Here is an 18,708-nt window from a genome sequence, read left to right on the forward strand (position 1 = left end):
TGTTTTTCCAACACCCCAATGGCTCATTAGTAGTCACCTCAACTCGTGCTGCCTGACTGTTTGTGTTCTCAAGATTCTCAGAGAGGGTGGACCTGAGGAGAGGCTCCTGTTAAGCAAAGACCCCCATAGGGCACTAATTCCACTGGGTGGGACCCGTCTCCCCAAGACAGTGACCGAAAAGAAGAGGCCATGGAGAGTTGAGAATACGTAAGTGAGAAGAAAGGACCATGGGTGGGTGATGACCCCAAGTCCTAGCCTGCAGAGTACCAGAGAGCAGCCAAGTCTAAGACTCTCATAGTGGAAGGAGCATCTCTACCCACCAAGCCTGGATCACAGGAACCCAGTCTGAAGACTCAGCAACCTTGCCCTCCTGTATGTGTGGGACCTCACACCAGTTCCATCGGAGAGAATAGTTGGCCCAGTTCCCATGAGGGGGGAGCAGATGTCTTGGAATGGCCAGGCAGGGCTCAGTGGAAGGACTGCTAGCTGAACAAAGCTGCCTCATTTGGTTCCCCCCCCTCCTTGTATACCTTATACCATATTGTGTCCTCCTCGACCACCTGATCCCAATGCAGGACGGACCTTCGAAGGCACAGCAGAAACCATGCTGAGCTCACTGGACACTGTGTTAGACCTGGGGGACGACACCCTGCTGTGGCCTGGTGAGGTGCCCCTCCCCCTCCTCCCAACCCCGTGCTTTGCCTAGCACCAGGACCCTCCCAGCCCCTCACTTTCCTAGAGACTGGCAAGCTCAGTTCATGGCCCAGAGGTACCAACCTCCCTCCTGGAATGTAGTACTGGCTATGTGATGTCCACGCCTCTCGTGCCGCTGTCCCCTCCCCCAGACAGCCTTTGGCCTTTCGGGAGCCCTGAGGCCTCAGAGTCCTGGAGCTATATTTAGTTGTTTAGATAATTATGGTCAAGGCCCCATAGTAACCTCTGCTTATGTGAGAAAGCAGTAAATCTGGTCCACGTGTACCCATTGGCCTATATTTGATACAAATAGTCACAGATATCTTATTTAATCCGCAGAACACATATCATTTATGTAACAAAAACTGTATGCAGCTATCACTTACTAGGCTCTGACACACACACAAACAAACACACCACCAACTCTTCCCAAATTCAACTCCTCTTTGCTAACCATCCAACTTCAAATTTTCCTTTCTTCTTTCTTCCTCTTTCTTTCTTTCTTTCTTTCTTTCTTTCTTTCTTTCTTTTTCTTTCCCTTCCTTCCTTCCTTCCTTCCTTCCTTCCTTCCTTTCTTCCTTTCTTCTTTCTTTCTTTCTTTCTTTCTTTCTTTCTTTCTTTCTTTCTTTCTTTCTTTTTCTTTTAATTTTTTCCTGGCATTGTTCTCTTCTCCATATGACAAAACTGTAGCTTGGGGGTAGAAGGGTGCCAGGTCATAAGTGAAGCCATGCTGGGCAGGGTAAGAGGCTAACCATAGATAGCCTCACAGCTCCAGAGTCAGTGATTTTCCCTATAAGCCCAAACTGCCTCTGCCTCCCCTCCCCACACCCCAGTAACAGTGCCTGTGGCTGAAAAAGCAGCTTTGGTGTTGGGGTTTTCCGAGAGCCCTGCCCTCCCCTCTGACTGCTGGGTAGCTGTGGGCCTGGGCCTTGGAGTACGAAGGACTTACCACCTCATGGCCCATCTCTCTCTGCCCTGCTTCTTGGCCCCCGTGGCTGTGGCTAGGACATGAATATGCAGAAGAGAACCTAGGCTTTGCTGGTGTGGTGGAGCCTGAGAATCTCGCTCGTGAGAGGAAGATGCAATGGGTGCAGAGGCAACGGATGGAACGCAAGAGCACAGTGAGGCCTGGAGGATGGGATGAGGGGATGGGATGGGATGGGATGGAGCAACTGGCTCTTATCTAACCAGTGCCTATTACTGCGCAGCCTGGGCCTGCAAGCACTTTCCAGAGCTCTGACCTCTTACCCTAGGAAGTTAGGGGCTAGGACAGACATCCCTGTATTGGGTCCTTTTTCTAGCTTCTACCCATCCCCGTGCCTCTTGCTCTGTAGTGCCCATCCACCCTGGGAGAGGAGCGTACCTACAACCCGTTCCTGAGAACCCATTGCCTGGCCCTACAGGAGGCTCTGGGGCCAGGGCCAGGCCCCACCAGTGACGATGGCTACTCCCGGGCCCAGCTCCTGGAGGAGCTGCGTCGGCTGAAGGACATGCACAAGAGCAAGTGATACCCCTAGCCCACCCCAGTCCAGGCTGCCCCTGCAGAGGGGAGGCCACTCACCACCCACACCTTGCCACCCTCTTCATCACTAATACCACCACCGCCATCGGTGCCCTAGGCAGCACCGTTCCTCCAGACTGTTCAGGGAAGGCAGAGCCCAGGCAGTGGGACCTGGAGGAGGAAGCAGTGGAAGGCTCGGAGACCCCACACACAGTACAGTTGGTGTTTAGGATTAAAGGAAATGAGTACCTGGGACATCTCCAGATTCTGCTGCCTCAGAGAGTTTGCCTCCCTTCCCCCACTTGTGGACCAATAGCCAGATCATGAAGGCTGCTATTGGCTCCCCCTGCAGAGACCTCACTCCCACAAGGAGCCCTACAACCCCCCCGGAAGCAGGGTCCTGACCAGGCCAGTCTGTTCTCCACCTTCCTCCATCCAGGGTTGTCGGAGAAGCTCACCCAGCAAATTGATCGAAGGTGTGGTGCCTGGAAAAATGGTCACCAACGGGGGCAGCCAGACTCTGGGCAACTGAAACTCAGCCCCGTCCCACCCACCCTGCTAAGACATTGCCAGGAAGAGCCATTCCTAAGAACCCCCAAGGGCTGGAAGCCTGGCTCTAGCTGATTCTGCCTCAGGCTGGAGGGAAAGGTTCCTGATTGCCAAGGACTCTTCTGCCTCAGGCCAAGGAGACACAGGATGCTGGGATCCAGAGCCACACACCATGCACATCTGTCTGGGTCTACCACTGGCCTCTGCCCCTGCCCCGGGTCACCAGGGCCTGCCTTCCCAGGGGAGAGTGAACTGGAGTCTGCCTCAGAGATCTGTTTTCTCCTTTTGGCCTTTGTTCTTAGGATTCCCTGCCTGCCTTCTGTCTTACTTAACCTCTCTTGCTTTACCCCCAACTCTTTTCTCTTTTAAGTCATTTCAAGGCTGACCTTTCCGTCCTGGTACTCATCCGGCTCCGCAGTTTGCCAAGAACCTTCATTCCCACGTGATTTCCCACTGGAGCCAGGGGCCCCATGCTGGCAATGTGTAGAAAGCAGAGGTCTCCTAACAGGGAGCTCAAGTGAGTGACAGCTTCCAGGATCCCAGGCCTGGGCATACCCTATTGCTCACCACTCTTTCCAGATCCGCTTGTCCTCTGGTCTCAGGTCAAGGGCCCTTTGGGACCACAGTAAGGAGCACTGTGGTCATTTAGCAGGCACACCTTGGGTTAGCCAGGAGCCACAGCTTTCTGTGTCAGAGCCTTCCCTCGGGCTGGGCAATGCCCTCTGTTGTTCCTCTGAGATGCCCCTGCCCTCAGTTTCCCTTTTCATCCGGCCTCGGCTGCCTTCTCCAGCCCCAGCCTTTGGAACTCACTCTAGCAATACGCCAGACTAGTCTTTCCTGCCCCTAAACACATGCAGTCTCATGCCTTCGTGCCTTCGCTCACGCTGTTTCTTCAGCTGGAATGCCTTCCCGCTCCTCCGGCCTCCTCTGCCTGGCAAACACCTATTAGCCTGTCCCAGGCCCCTCCCCCAGGAAGGCACCCCTCACCCCTCTCTTCCAGGCTACCTCTGCACCTTGTAAACGCTTCCCCCATGGCTCCTATCACACCACACCGTATCTTACTTGTTTACATGTTTGTCTCCCCTTCTAGACTGTGAATCCTTCAGGGCATGGACTGTACTTATGCATCTCTGTATTTCTGCGCCTAGCACGGTGCCTGGCACACAGTAGGCGCTCAATAAATGTTGAATGAATGATTTAACCACAGTCTGAGCTTTCTTCTGTGTTAGCTTCTCCCCTGTCAGGCTTTCTCCTGACAGGACACAGATGGTCTCCACAAAGTCCAGCCTCACATGCTACCGGTTCATCAGGCCTAGTTCCAGGAATGGAATTCTGCTGGACCACCTTAGGGCATGTAAGCACACCAGGATGGGCTCCATCAGTCCCAACACTATAAGGTTGAACACAGAGGTGGAGAGTCTCAAACAGCAGATGCCCCGACACTATAAACAATGCCCCAAAGCCCAAGCCCAAGCCTCCAGCAACGTCCCCCAGAAGCTGTGGAGCACTGGATAGGAAGGACAGAAGCAGCCACTTTGAAAAGGGCTACATCAGACTTTTGGGACTATGCTTTTATGGGGGAAACAGAGGAGAAGACACGGACTGACCCCAAAGGTGTTTGAATAACACACAATCCCAAAAATTACCAGTGTTGTGTTTCGTTTCTGTTCATTCCTTTTCCTGAATGGCAGAAGTCACGTACACATGGAAGTCATGTGTATGTCTGTATGTGCGTGTGCATGTGTGAGTGTGTGACTAGAGAGCTGGAACCATCTTGATTTCTGAAGCTCTGCTCGCACAGCAAAATCACTGAAATCAAGTGGAAGGCCTGGCATGGGAGAGCACACCTTTAATCCCAGCACTGGAGAAGAGGCAGGTGGGTGTCTGTGGCCAGCCTGGACTACATAATGAATTCCAGGCCGGCCAGAGACACATAGGAAAACCCTGTCAAAAGAAAGAATGGAAAGAAAGAAAAGAAAGAAAAAAGAAAGAGAAAGAGGCCAAGAGTGGTGGTGCACACCTTTAATCCCAGCACTTGGGAGGCAGAGGCAGGCAGATCTCTGTGAGTTTGAGGCCAGCCTGGTCTACAGAGTCCAGGACAGCCAGGGCTAGCTATACAAAGAAACCCTGTCTAGAAAAAATAAAAAAAAATAAAATTAGTAATAATAATAATAATAAAGGAAGAAAAACAAGAAGGAAAGAAGGACCGACCATGTGTGACAGCACAGGACCATAATCCCAGCCCGTGGAGGGGGTGGGGAGAGGCAGGGGAATCTCTGTGAGTTTCAGGCCAGACTAGTCTGTATAGTAAGCGCCAAGCCAGCCAGGGCTACGGAGTGTGTCCACGTCTCAAACAAAGAAACAAATAACAAGGAAAAACAATCTAGGGGCTGAAGGTGTAGCTCAAGCAGAATGCTTGCCAAACATCCATGAATCCCCAATATCTCATGAGCCAAGTATGGTGATCCACACTCAGCACATAGGAGATAGAGTCAGGAGGGTCAGAAATCCCACACGATCGACAGCTCTATAAGATGTTCTGGTGCCCTCTTCTAGCTGTACCTGCAGGCAGAACACCGCATAAATAAATAAATAAACAAATAAATAAGTAAATAAATAGTTTTTTGTTTTTTGGTTTTTTAATGGCCAGTGGCTGCCTAGGGCCACACAGGAACCCTATGCAAAACGAACAGCAAGATGATAAAGACACTTGCCACCAAGCCCGACAACCTGAGTTTGATCCCCAGGACTCACATGGCACAAGGAGAGAACTGACTCCCAGGGCTGCCCTCTCATCTCCCAGTCAGTACATGCAGTGTCGCGCACCCCCTCCCCCCACAAACACATACCGAAAAGGTAAGGATTTTAAAATGCAATATGGAGGCCAGTGAAGAGCATCATCCTAACAGAGTATGACTTGGTGCAACGCTTCAGTGTCTAAGGCTAGCTCCTGCCAAGAACTTCGAGGAGTGTTGGCTGTTATCATGTTGAACCGTTTGTGTTGAATACAACATCAACTCCGACATGCTCAAATGGGACTCAAACGGCCACAGCAAATACATGTCAAATGCACCAGTCATGCGGCCGCTCTTTTTTCAAGTCTGTTTCTAATCACCTCAGGCTCTATTGTACTGGAAGTTTCCATTCAAGGTATCGCCTATCACCCATTCATTCATCTAGCACCTGTTGCTTTCTGCTGCCTCAATTATTTTCTTTTTCTTTTCCTTTTGTTTTGCTTGTTTTTTTTTTCTAGACAGGGTTTCCCTGTGTAGCCTGGGCTGTCCTGGACTCACTTCTCGTAGACCAGGCTGGCCTCGAACTCACAGAGACCCGCCTGCCTCTGCCTTCCGAGTGCTGGGATCAAGGTGTGCCACCACCACCCAGCTTTATTTTCATTTTTTGAGACAGAGTCTGGTGCGACCCACTGGCCTCAAGCTAAATATGTATCTGAGGATGACCTGGGCACCTGATTCTCCCGCCTAGACCTCCCAAGTGCTAGAATCACAACCAAGCGCCATACCCAGCTGCTGCCTGAATGCACAGACTCAAGTCTGACGGCCTCTGGTCAGGTCTTGGCTCTGTCCAGGATTAGCTATGTGATGTCTGGAAGCCGTTAGCCTCTTCTATGCCTTAGAGTTTTCCTATCCATAAAGTGGAGACAATAAAGCATGTCGTCCAGGCCTGGTGGTGCACACCTGCAACCCCAAAACCTGGGAGGGAGAGGCAGGACAATGACAAACTCTAGACGAGGCTTCTCTGTGTAGTCCTGGCTGTCATGGAACTCCGTAGACAAGGCTGCCCTCAAATTCACAAAGATCTACCTGTCTCTGTCCCAAGTGCTGGGGTTAAAGGTGTGTGCCTCTGTCATCACCACCTAGCTGTAAGAACTTACCTTAGAGGGGGAAAAAAAAGTCTTTAGCCCTAGCACCCAGGAGGCAAAGGCTCAAGGATCTCTGTGAGTTCAAGGTCAGGCTAAATAGAGAGTTTCAGGACACCCAGGGCTACCTAGAGAACCCTTGTCTCAAACAAACGAGCGCCATAAATTTGATCCCCAGCACCTTATAGACTGGGAACAAAGGCACACACGTGTTGTCCTAGCACTCACTCGGGAGGCAGAGACAGGAAGGTCAGAAACTTAAGGTCGTTCTCCACTACCTATTAAGTTTGAAGCCAGCATGGACTACATAAGACCCTGTCTCAAAACAACAAAACCAAATAGAGAAAGTACTATGGGTCAGGATAGTTTGACAAATGAGATAGTGTCCACAAAGGCCATTAAAATGGTGTCTGGCTGAGGACAGATGTAGTTTAAACATTTAAGCAGTATAAGACCTGCCAGTGGTAGCGCACATCTTTAATCCTAGCACTCTGGAGACAGAGGCAAGTGGATCTCTGTGAGTTCAAGGCCTGCTTAGTCTACACAGTGAGCTCCAGGACAGGACAGTGAGGGCTACACAGAGGATTTTTTTAAAAGGCAATGAATGCTGGGAGGTTGAACCACTGGAGGCCAGAGACTATCCATATTAGAACTATAGCTCACAAAGATAATTGTACAACCTTGAAGTGGAGTTCTAGGACAGCCAGGGCTGTTACACAGAGAAACCCTGTTTCAAAAAAATCAAAAGAAGGGCTAGAGAGATGGCTCAGCGATTAAGAGCTCTGGCTGCTTTTCCAGAGGTCCTGAGTTCAATTCCCAGTAACCACATCTATAATGAGATCTGGTGCCCTCTTCTGGGGTGCAGGTGTACATGCAGGCAGAATACTGTATGCATAATAAATAAATCTAAAAGAAAAGAGTTTGCTATGCTTCTAAGTGCTATCATCATCATGCCTACATGTGCCGCCTATGAGGGTTTAGACCCCCATGAATTGGACATAAGAAGACAGTGTTGCAAGGTGACAAGGCAGCCAAGCTCGCAGATGAGCCACGTGGCCCTCTGCAGAGTGTAGGCTGCTCTGCTTCCAGATTGCCTAGCTGGCTGAACGTTGCAGCTTGCAGGAAAGAAGATGAACAGCGCATGATGGGCCTAGGAACTAGAAAAACAGTTTCCAGTGAATGCGCACGGCTTTCTCACCATCATAGGAGCGTTGAATGGGCCGGGTGGTGGTGGTGGTGAGTGTCTTTAATCTCAGCACGTGGGAGGCAGAGGCAGAGGCAGATGTCTATGAGTTTGAAGGCAGCCTGGTGTACAGAGCAAATTCCAGGACAACCAGGGCTACACATTAAACAACAAAACAAACAAACAAACAAAGGCAATGGCCAAGCACAGTGGCGCACATCTGTAATCCCAGTACTCAGGAGGCAGAGGCAGGTGGATCTCTGTGATTCAAGACCACCCTGGTCTAGAAAGCAAGATCTAGGACAGCCAAGGCTACAGAGAAGCCCTGTCTCGGCAAACCAAAAAAAAAAAAAAAAAAAGGAACGAATGGAAGGCTGAGCCATGGGAGGTTGGAAGTCAAAGGTCAGTCGGAAAGTCAGAGACTTAGGACTATAGCTCACAAAGATAATTGAACCTTAAAGTGGAGTCTGTGTGGCTTTAAGCTCCTGATCTTCCTGCCTCAGAGTCATGGGCTACCATTCCTGGCTGAGTCCACTACCTCAGTTCTTGTTATATTTTATGTGTTTGGGTGTTTTGTTGGATGTATGTGTGTTGTGTGTGTCACATATGTCTCTGGTAACAACAGAGGCCAGAGGAAGGTGTTAGATCCCATAGAACTGGAGACAGATGTGAGTCATCATGTGGGTGCTGGGATTCAAACCCAGGTCCTCTGGAAAGGCAGCCAGTGCTCTCACCTGCTGAGGCACCTCTCTAGCCCCTTCTTCATAGTCCGAAAGTTACTTCCAAGGAAGTTGTAATAACCCTCTTTCCCCCTGCCTCTTACGAATGTCAAAGGTGCCCTCTGCTGGACAATCTCTCAAGTTTGGGCTGAGCCCCCGAGCCTGACAGTCTAGGTTGGGTAAAGCGGGTTGATTGCCCTTTAAGAGGCAGCACCTAGCTTCTGGTTGCCATGGAGACAACTAGCCACAGACTGACTGGCCTCAATCAGCATGTCTTCCAAAGTTTCTTCTGCAGGTGGAGAATGGACTGCTGATCTGTGGGAAGAGGGAGAAGGGATATTTCTCCCTTACAGCCCACGCATGGTCTTAGTAAATTCAGCTCTTGGGGATCGGGATCAGGTCTGGGGTGACCCTGTCTACTCTGACCTCTTCCCCAGGGTCTGCCATATCAGCTTTTCCTCCCTCTTGTAGCCTCCATAGCCAACGAGCAACAAATGCAGGACCAGCAGCCATTCCCAGAGGCTGATGCTGAAGCCATCAGCTTCCTCAGTTCCTTCGGTGAGCCGGACGGCGGGGTGGGCCTGGCAAAGAAAGGTGCAAGTCTTGGGAGGGAAAAAGAGACGAGACCTAGACAGGCCCCATCTCTCTCGGGTTGATTCTGTCGTGATTCAGAAAAGACCTGACACCAATTTGCTAATGTGTGTGGAGGGACAGGCCCACAGCGGTAGGGGTGGGCTTTTCAGCAGCGGGCACCTGCTGTTGACAAGGAGGGGTGGCAAGGCTGGCAAGGAACTAGGAGACATGGCAAGGGGTGAGTGGGGGGGGTGGGGAGGCCTAGAGGCTGGGCCTGGAGAGAGCTTGTCTGCCCCACGCAGGGATGGATGAAGAGCTGCTGTTCTTCCCTGAGACTCTCACCATCATCTCCGACACAGGGGAACCCCAGGGAGAGCTGACCATTGAGGTGCAGAGTGGGAAATACAAGGACGACATGGGCATCATTACCCACTGCCTACTGGTACACGCCTTTAGCAGAAGCTTCATAGATAAAGCACTGTGTGGAAGCTCCCTCCTAGGTAGAGTGCCAGCTGTCCCCTCACAGCCCCCACTCCAGTCCATATGTCCTTAATCAAGACCTGCCCCTTGAATTACCTGGGGGGAAGGTTAAGGTATGGGAGGTGAGGAGAGGTCATTCCCAGACACATGACCAGGAAAAGGACAGTCCTGGCTACCTTGTCACTTTCCTGTGGACACATCGCACCAGCCTGGGTCAGCGCCTTCTCCAGGGTCCATCCAAGACTCCTGTCTCCTATGACATCAGCACTTGCCTCCCTGTACTCCAGGCTATTTAACCAGTAACCTGGAGCTAATGGAGCAGCACAGTCATGAGTTCATCAAGGTATGTACTCCTGGCATCTGCTAGCCTTGCCCCTGGTCCCGAGCAAGCAAGAATATATACCCTTCGAGGGTGGGAGGGACCCTACTAGAATACCACACTGCCATCTCCCACTAGCCTACCACACACAGCTGGATAACCAGTCACCTCCATCACGGCTGTTAGTGTCTTCTGGAGGCACAAACTGAGCCCAGACCACTGTGTCCTCCTCCAGCCCAAGGCCCTGTCCACTTCCTAGGGCCCTGTGACCTGGCCCTTCCCAGAGCCAGGCTATTCCCTGGAGCCTGTCACTATTTAGTCTCCAAATCTTCTGGTGCTATACCCTTCACCCAGCGCCTTCAGTAACTTCCTCTGTGGGGCCGTGACCTATCTAAACATGGAGGATGACTTGGGCCTTTTCAGAGAATCCATTCCCAGCCTCCTGCCTGTGCTCTCTTCTGAGGTGCACAGCTGCTCAGCTTTCCTGTCACATAGTATGGCCCTATTCCTGACCTCTGCTGTGACTGGAAGGCCTCCTTTCCTCCCTCCTCTCTCTTCCTTCCTTTTCTGAGACAGTCTCATGGCCAGACTGGCCTCAAATTTGATATGTAGCTGAGGATGATTTTGAACCCCTGATTCCCCTCTTGAGTGTTGGACCACATCAGGCTATGAGGCTTTTTGTTCATCTGTCTTATTTTTATTTTTATTGTTGGCTTTATTGGGACAGTAAAAATAATATTTTTGCCTTACTTTGTTTACAAAGAATAAGACTTAGCCAGGCATGGTGGTGCATGCCTGTAATCCTGGCACTCAGGGAGGCAGAGGCAGGCAGATCTCTGTGAGTTCGGGGCCAGCCTGGTCTACAAAGTGAATCCAGAACAGCCAAGGCTACAAAGAGAAACCCTGTCATTTGCCTCTAATCCCAGTGCTTGGGAGGCTGAGGCAGGAGAATTGCTATAGTACAAAGCTATCTTGGGCTACACAAGGAGTTCCAGGCCATTCAAACATTTGTTTGTCTCAGAAAACCAAAATACAAACAAAACTGAAGAAAGGGGCTAGCCTCTTCAGGGTGAGCATGTGATTCTCCCATGTGCTCTGGTCTTTAGTTCCCCACTTTCCCCATGGAAAAGAAGATGAGTATTCTGAAGCAGGAAGACCAGATGATTGTGACCAGAAGTGTCAAGGAGGGCCAGGTAAGAGTTCACCCTTCCCCCATCTTCTCTCACAAGAACCACAGGCAGGACAAGCTTGGGGGAGGCCAGCTGCTTACACCAAGGTCTTGAGAAGGACTAAACACCCAACGCCCTGCTCCAACACCTCCTCCCTCTTCCTAGCTCCAGGTCCCTGACTCAGATCTGCCCCAAACAGGAAACGAAGACTGGAGTCACCGCTTTCCCCTCTGAGTCGCTTAAGGGCTTTGTCTCCAGCACCGCCAATGTGGTGCTGCTGAGAATAATGGCCTGGCAGCGGTCAGTGCCCAGCGGCGCTCGCTTCCTAGCTTTGGACTCAGAAGGCAAACTCTGCTACTGCACCTATGTGAGTACTGTCTCCCGGCAAAGAAATTGTCCTGGGGGCAAGCTGGAAGGATCAGGAAAGGCCACTGAGGTGGGGAAGGCAGATATGAAGCGGGAGAGAGTGACATCCAAGGCAGATGGGCCTAAGTCACACGGTGGACTGAAACATCCTAGAGCAACAGCGAGTAAGAACTGAATGTGGCGGAAGGTCAAGGATGGAGCAGGTGGACTTCATGGGGGGTGGAAAGGTGGGAAGCAATCTTCTTTGCACAAAAGTCAACACACAAGAAAGAGATATCACGGAATCCTGCTTTGAAACACACACCTTCTAAGTCTGGAGAGATAGCTCAGTGTTGCAAGCATGAGGACCCGAGTTTGATACCCCAGACCCATCTAAATGGTACGATTCCAGAACTGGAGAGGTGAAGACAGCCTGGCTGAATCAGGCAGCCTCCAGGCCCCAGGGAGACAAAACACAAGGTGGGGGCAGAGAGATGTCTCAGTGGTTAGGAACACTTAGCGGTCTTGCAGAAGACCCAGCATCAGCTCCCAGCATCCACATGGCAGCTCAAGCCTTCTGTGACCCATGAGGGCACCAGGCACACATGTAATGCATATATAAAAATATATGTGTAGGTGGGCATATATATATATTCATACACATAAAAATAAAATTTTTAAAATTTAAAAGCAAATAAAACAAGATGGACAGCTCCTGAAGAACACAGGCACAGGCACGTGTGCCAAACATCCACACACATGTGCACCTATGAACACACCTACACCTGCATGCATGCATACATGCAAACACACACACTATACATCATCTAAAGCCACACACGGTGTCATGTGCTTATAATTCCAGTACTCGGGAAGTGGAGACAGAAGGACTAGGAGTTCAAAGTCATTGTTAGCTACCTATTTGTTTCAGGGCTAGCCTGAGCTACATAAGATCCTTGTGTCAACAAAAAACAGCAACAAAAATATCATCTATCATTTAGAGCTTTGAAGGTGTTAGGCAAGAGCTGGAGAGATGGCTCACTGGTTAAGAGCAATGTCTGCTCTTCCAGAGGTCCTGAGTTCAATTCACAGCAATCACATGGTGGCTCACAACCATTTATACTGGGGTCTGATGCCCTCTTCTGGCATGCAGGTGTACATGCAGTCAGAGCACTCATGCATAAAATAAATAAATCTTAAATAAAATAAAAGTTAGGTAAATGTTTCACCACTGAGCTACACCTCAGTCAAAAGATACACCTTTTCTTTTTCTTTTTTTAAGAATTTGTTATTTTTAAGCATTCTTTTTAAAATTTGCTTTCGCTTATGTTGGTGTTTTGCCCGCATGTGTGTATGTGTGAGGGTGTCGGATCTTCCCAGAACCAGAGCTACAGAAGTGTGAACTTTCATGTTGGTACTGGGAATTGAACCTAGGTCCTCTGGAAGGGCCGCTAGTGCTTATAACTGCTGAGGCATCTCTCTAGCTCCTTAGGTTTTGTTTTGTTTTGTTTTTTTTCAACAAAGGTTGGGTGATTTTGTTGTTGTTTGTGGCCCAAATTGGCCTTAGCCTCTTTCTTGCTCTCTCTTTCTCTTTGACAGTCCTGTCTGTCCTGGAACTCACGCTATAGACCAAGCTGGCCTTGAACTCACAGAGATCCAATTGCCTCTGCCTTCTAAGTGCTGGGGTTAAAGGTGTATGCCACCGCCTCCTGGCCATGGCTTTAGGGTCTCAAGCCTCCTGCCTCAGCTTCACAAATGCTGGGACTGCAATTACATGTGTGCACCTCCACACCTGTTTGACACGCCTGACTTTCTGTGTGTATGTGTGTGTAGCGAGTGTGTGCGAGCGCACTCAGGTTTGTGCAGTGAGAGGGCAGAGGTCAGGATCTCTCACTGTATAGCACCTCCTTCCCCACACTGATCCTGGTCCCTGTAACAGTGGGAACAACAGGGTGGCAGGGGGCCAGAGGGCTGGCTGGAGCTGGCTGTGAGTTGCCCCAAACTTGAGAACACAGCTGACACTTTGTCAGCTCCCAGCATCCACATGGCAGCTCAAGTCTTCTGTGACCCATGCTCAGTTCCTCCTGCAGGTGAGGAACTGAGCAGCTAAGGTCTGAGTGTCACTCACTGGTGAGCAGGAGCGAAGACCTGAGAAGGCAGGGGCTTGAGGAGACGGGAGGCTGTGAGGGGCGGCCGCCTCACCATATCCCCCCCACTTTGGCTGCCGCAGCAATCCTTGGGCTCCCAGACCCTCCAACTGGGCAACCATCAGGCTGAAATGTTCATCGTGGAGCAGACCATCCACTCCGAAGAGGGCATCCCCTTCTCCTGTCAATTCTATTTGCTCCCTGATGGGTGAGCACCGGTGGGGAGAACGAGGCGACAGGAATGGCATGTAAAGTAGGGATGCGCCAAACACGAAGAAAAGGCGTTCATGGGGTGGGATGGGGCGCAGGGTGGGGGGGAGGTCACTATTGCCTCCCAGGATGCTGCCAGGAAAAGTTGTCATTGAGAGCTGGGTGTGGCCTCTGTTTTGTCCGTCTCATTTACTTAAAAAAAAAAAAAAGTGAGCCCAGGCTAGCCTCACATTCAGTCCTCCTGCCTAAGTGGTGGAATTACAGATGTGCCTCTGGCAAGGCCTGGTGCTTGCCCACTCTGAGACAGGACCCAAGATCTACAAAGATAAGGAGAAGCAGAGTGATCCCAGCTCATGGGGACACTGTAGTGTCTCACCTCTGCTGCTACGACCAACCATCACCAGACGAGCCTGCAGCAGGGGCTCACGCCTGTCATCCCGGTACCTGGGAGGGAGGCAGGAGGATGGCCCTACCTCTGAGGGCCATCTACAAGAGCAAGACCTCCCCTCCAAAAAGGCGAGCCCAGGGCAGGGGGTGGCTCAGCAGGGAAGGTGCTGCGGGAGCTTACTGCCTAGTCCGATGCCCTGACTTCAGTTCCTGGAACCCATATGGCGGAAGGGAGAGAACCAGCTCCTACAAGTTGTCCTCTGACATCGACACGCGTGGTGTGTATGCGTGCGCGCGCGTGCGTGTGCGTAGGTGGGCACCATTCAGTTTGCACCCGGTGGAGAGGAAGGCTCTCCCTCAGCCTCTTCTGTATTGCCCTGCAGGCACCTGGCTAAAAGGGTCCAGGTAGGCTCTCCAGGGTGTTCTATCATCACCAAGATGCCCCTCATGAGGGAGGCGGGTAAGTGGTCCCCCCGGACAGGGCGGAACAGTGAAGGGAAGGTAGGAGGAGCGTGGCCTCTTGTTTGGGAAGGGACCAGGGTGCTAGGGGTGGGACAGGACTCTTGAATCAGGTGGAGAGGCCTTCCAGGCCCTGGCTCAAAGGGGACCTCTGTCGCTAGTCCCTCTCGGCAACTCCGGCCACACTTGAGCGTTCCGGGGATGGGGGGATGGGTACTCAGTGGCCTTGCTTTGCTCCACTCAGACGAGATCGAGCCTCCGCCCACGTTTGATCAGAAGCCGCTGGTGTGGGAGGAAGACCTGGAGCTCTACTCGAAATTCCTGGACCGGAAGGTGAGAAGTGGCTGCAGCCAGCCCGGGGGCCCACCTGCTGTCCTACTGCGGACGGGCAGTACCGAAAAGCACGCGACCGGGAGATGAGGGGTCCCGAGCGCTCCCGGCCAATCGCGGCCACGCTCCGCTCGGGTTGCGGGACCGTCCCGTGTCCCGCCAGGAGCAGCTGCGCAACAGCCACGCCAGCTACCTGCGGCAGCACCCCGAGGCCCGAGCGCTGGTCTCCGACTTCCTGCTCTTCCTGCTGCTCCGCCGGCCGGAAGACGTGGTCACCTTCGCCGCCGAGCACTTCGGGCCCTATGCCATGATGCGCTCGCCCATCCCCCCCCTGCGATCCTCGCACGGACCCAGCCCTTTCCGGGAGCTGGAGGAGGAGGAGGAGGAGGAAGAACGAGAGGAGGGGGAAGAGGAGGAGGAGGAAGAAGAGGAAGAGGAAGAGGAGGAAGAGGAGGAGGAAGAGGAGGAAGAGGAGGAAGAGGTGGAAGACGAGGATGAGTACTTTTACGTCGATGACGACTATGAGTACAACGATGAAGACAACGAGGAAGACAATGTGTACTACGAAGAAGAAGACAAGTATGAAGATTACTCCGCCAGCATGTATGAAGAAAACAACCTTGCCAGGGGGGATGAGTACGAAAGGGTCGGAGAGTACGAGGACAACGAACAGACTTTGAACCTGGGAAAGAACTAGGCGGAGGACTGGGACGGGAAGCCGGGGGCTGGCTGGGTTGGGCGTCCTAGCTGCGGCTTCAGTGGGAGATGAGCAGGCTCCTTCCCCACTGCTACTCTGCCAGCAGGAACTGTCCCCGGCCAGCGCCTCTTGTCAAAAATGGGAAGCTCTAACTTTGTTTACCAAGTGAGTTTCATCTTTTCTTTCTCGATGCTCTTTTCACAGTTTTCGGCCCATTTCAGAGAAAAGGAAATGAAGGCCTCTAGTCAGGTGTGCTGGCTCTCATCTGTAACCCTAGCGCTCAGGGTACTCAGATGGGAGAACTGTGAGTTCAAGGCCAGGCAGGGCTACACAGCAAGACTCTGTCTCTAAGATTAAATTAAAAATTAAGGAAAGAAGGGAAGAAAAGAGGAGGTGAGGACCACCCCCCAACAGGGAACAACTGGGAACAATTATTCCCACCACTTGGGAAACAGAGGCAAGCGGATCAGAAGTCCATGGTCATCTTCAGTTCCCTTCAATGAGTTTGACTCCTGCTTGGGCTACCTAAGATCCTGCAGGTGGGAGAGCAGGATTTGAACCTGGAGCTGGACAGGAAAGCCTGCAGTGGCACAGTGAATCGAAACATAATCACTGCCATCTAGAAAAGAGAAGGGGTGCGGGAGGTGTGTGAGGGGGGACATGGAACACCCCTAGACCCGACCGGCTTCTTTGTGCTTCCGGTCTTCCTTGACCCACCAATACACATGAGGCCTCCCCCACATGTGCAAGGAATCCCCAGCCACCCACTGAGAAGGAGAAGAGAACACAGGGGGACTCATTACCACCTCTAGGTACTTGCTCACCAGCGGTTCTGGCCAGTGGCTCGTCTGCCTCATGCTGGCTGTGGGCTGAGTAGTGGGTGTTAGGCAAGATCCTCTGAGGCAGGCAGTAGTTGAGGTGCCTCGCCTCTGTTAACACCTCTGACCATCAGCCATCAGTCCTGCTGCTTTAGCCTCCAGAGAAGCACTCCAGGGCTGTATGAGTCTACAAGGCTGAGAAATGTAAGGGAGGCCAGTGTCTCCCAGGAACCACTTCAGAAGGCCACTTGAACCTGGCAAAATGTTTTATGTCATTCCCTCCTGGAAACAACAACAAAACATACAAGCAAAACATTACAGGCAGGGCAGTGATGGAGCACACCTTTAGTCCCAGCACTTGGGAGGCAGAGGTAGTGGACCTCTGTGCTCAAGCTCAGCCTGGTACACAGACTGAGTTCCAGGAGAGTCAGGGCTACACAGAAAAACCCTGTCTCAAAAAAAAAAACAAACACAAAAACAAATACCATTCACAACTAAGAAGAAGATAAACCCAGGACCAACAAAATCATCTCAAGTTTTTCTGCGCCAGGAGCTCACACAGAGTAGGCACTCAGTCAACTGAGGCTTCACTCCAGCCCGTCAAGTAGTTTTTAAAGTACACCTTTAGAATTCCAGTGGTTTAGCAAAGTGAAATCAACGCTAATACACGCTTGTTAGTTGGTAATTACATGTATTTCACAGGCAAAGCTGAAGTCTGCCTAGGTCCCACTACAGTTCCAGTGTATTTTGAAACATTATTTCATGTGTTAGAGCTGGCTTTTCTGGGGCTGGAAAAATGGCTCAGTATATAAAAGTGCTAGCTGTGCAAGCCTGAGGACCCCAGTTTCATCAGTGGAACCCACATAAAAAGCTGGCTGTGACCAAGCATGGCGGCAGACACATTAAATCCCAGCATTCAGAGGCAGAGGCAGGAGGATCTCCGTGAATCTGAGGCCAGCCTGGTCTACATATTGAGAACTCACTATGTAAAACAGCAGGCTGGCCTTGGACTTGTGACCCTCCCAAGTGCTGAGATTGCAGACAACGGACCACCATACCTGGTCTAACAGCTACTTTCATAAAAATACATTCTGATTAATGTAGTTATTGAATTGCTTTGAAGGCCTTTACCATATTGTATATCACATGTGGGGTTTGCTTCTGTCAAGGGCACGTAGGCATTTCAGGAAGAGGACATGAGGAGCAAAAGCAAACAGGAAACAGGATACATCCAACACACCTTTCCACAGAGCTACTTAGGAGGCCGAGGCAGGAGGATGGCAAAGCTGAGAACTAATTGTACCACAGAGTGAATCCTAAGTCAGCCTAGGCAATATAGTTATCCCCAAATATAAAGGAAGGGGGGGTGTAAAGAAATCCTTCCTGGTTTCCTTACCTAACACATCTCAACACAAGACTCCTTCGAGTTACATTTATAACCACACGCACTCTCCACCTGACCTGTCCCCTAACCTGGGGCAACCACAGATCTGATTTTCATTTCTAGAATGTTGCCATTGTAGAAGGGACAACAAGGGCTGGGGAGATGGCTCAGTGGGTCAGAGCATTTGCCCTGCAGGCATGAGGGCCTGAGTTCTAACCCTTAGTACCATATATCACTGGGGCTGGCCATATATGGCTGGGGAGGAAATAAGGGAGGAGGGACTCAGGCACAGCAGGTCGGAGGACTCCTGCAGCCTGACTGACTGGCAGGCAGAGTGCTTCTTTATTTGTATAGAACCCAGCTGTCAGAGATAGTTCATGTTGTTCCAAAACTTAGGTCATACCATCTTTGTCCCCAACATGTGTTTTAACTTCCTCTTGGTCATAGTTCATTATCAGTCATCATTGATGAACCATGACAGACAGAGTTATCTTTTACAATCATTTTCCCCTCATCAACCCCACAAGCCGACTTTTAAGAATCTAGAGGCATATTTTGCCAAAACATGACAGCCCACTCTCATGCTCTTGCGGTTTCAAGGACACTGACAGAAAGAAAATCTTCAAGCCAGCCTGGGCAGATTGCCATCTCCCGAGTAGTGTATTGTCAGCTTTTCATGGTCGGAATGCCAGTTGTCATTAGGCCCAAGAAAAATCTTCAGGCCAAAGCTGCTGCAGTTACTATTCAGCTTCTGGCATAGAACAATGTTTATATCTCATATATTTGTAGAATTTATATGTCTAACCTTGGTTTTGTTCCTTGGTTATAAGACACCACCGTGACCCTGCATGAGCTAACTTTTCTAAGA

At 51.0% G+C, this 18,708-nt stretch overlaps 2 protein-coding genes across 6 annotated transcripts in view; both read left to right on the forward strand.

The window, feature by feature from the left end:
* Pnkd (PNKD metallo-beta-lactamase domain containing) overlaps positions 1–3,944 on the forward strand; it is a 66,266-nt gene extending 62,322 nt beyond the window's left edge. For both annotated transcript variants that reach the window (XM_021664385.2, XM_021664387.2), the window contains 3 exons: positions 576–662; positions 1,699–1,814; positions 2,028–3,944. In XM_021664385.2, the coding sequence (XP_021520060.1) occupies positions 576–662; positions 1,699–1,814; positions 2,028–2,201 (377 nt within the window). In that variant the 3' untranslated portion in view covers positions 2,202–3,944. The remainder of the gene's footprint in view (positions 1–575; positions 663–1,698; positions 1,815–2,027) is intronic.
* A 4,805-nt stretch (positions 3,945–8,749) lies between these two features.
* Catip (ciliogenesis associated TTC17 interacting protein) lies at positions 8,750–15,803 on the forward strand. 4 transcript variants are annotated; one of them, XM_021664280.2, is made up of 10 exons: positions 8,750–8,817; positions 8,994–9,080; positions 9,398–9,595; positions 9,863–9,918; positions 11,001–11,087; positions 11,263–11,430; positions 13,639–13,763; positions 14,536–14,612; positions 14,856–14,944; positions 15,105–15,803. In XM_021664280.2, the coding sequence occupies exons 1-10, from the start codon at positions 8,793–8,795 to the stop codon at positions 15,636–15,638; spliced, it is 1,446 nt and encodes a 481-aa protein (XP_021519955.2). In that variant the 5' UTR covers positions 8,750–8,792; the 3' UTR covers positions 15,639–15,803. The 4 variants fall into 4 exon arrangements, with proteins under 4 accessions (XP_021519955.2, XP_060224610.1, XP_060224609.1 ...); XM_060368627.1 differs by having other exon boundaries at positions 9,455–9,595; XM_060368626.1 differs by having other exon boundaries at positions 8,767–8,891.
* The last annotated feature ends 2,905 nt before the right edge of the window (positions 15,804–18,708 follow it).

Source organism: Meriones unguiculatus, chromosome 15 (assembly GCF_030254825.1).
Source record: "Meriones unguiculatus strain TT.TT164.6M chromosome 15, Bangor_MerUng_6.1, whole genome shotgun sequence".
NCBI classification, from domain to species: Eukaryota; Metazoa; Chordata; class Mammalia; order Rodentia; family Muridae; genus Meriones; species Meriones unguiculatus.

Coding starts and splice junctions, on each gene's coding strand:
- Catip (XM_021664280.2), top strand. CDS start 8,793: ATGTCTTCCAAAGTTTCTTCTGCAG. Junction 9,596..9,862: donor GTGTGGAAGCTCCCTCCTAG/GTAGAGTGCCAG, acceptor CCTGTACTCCAG/GCTATTTAACCAGTAACCTG. Junction 9,919..11,000: donor ACAGTCATGAGTTCATCAAG/GTATGTACTCCT, acceptor TCTGGTCTTTAG/TTCCCCACTTTCCCCATGGA.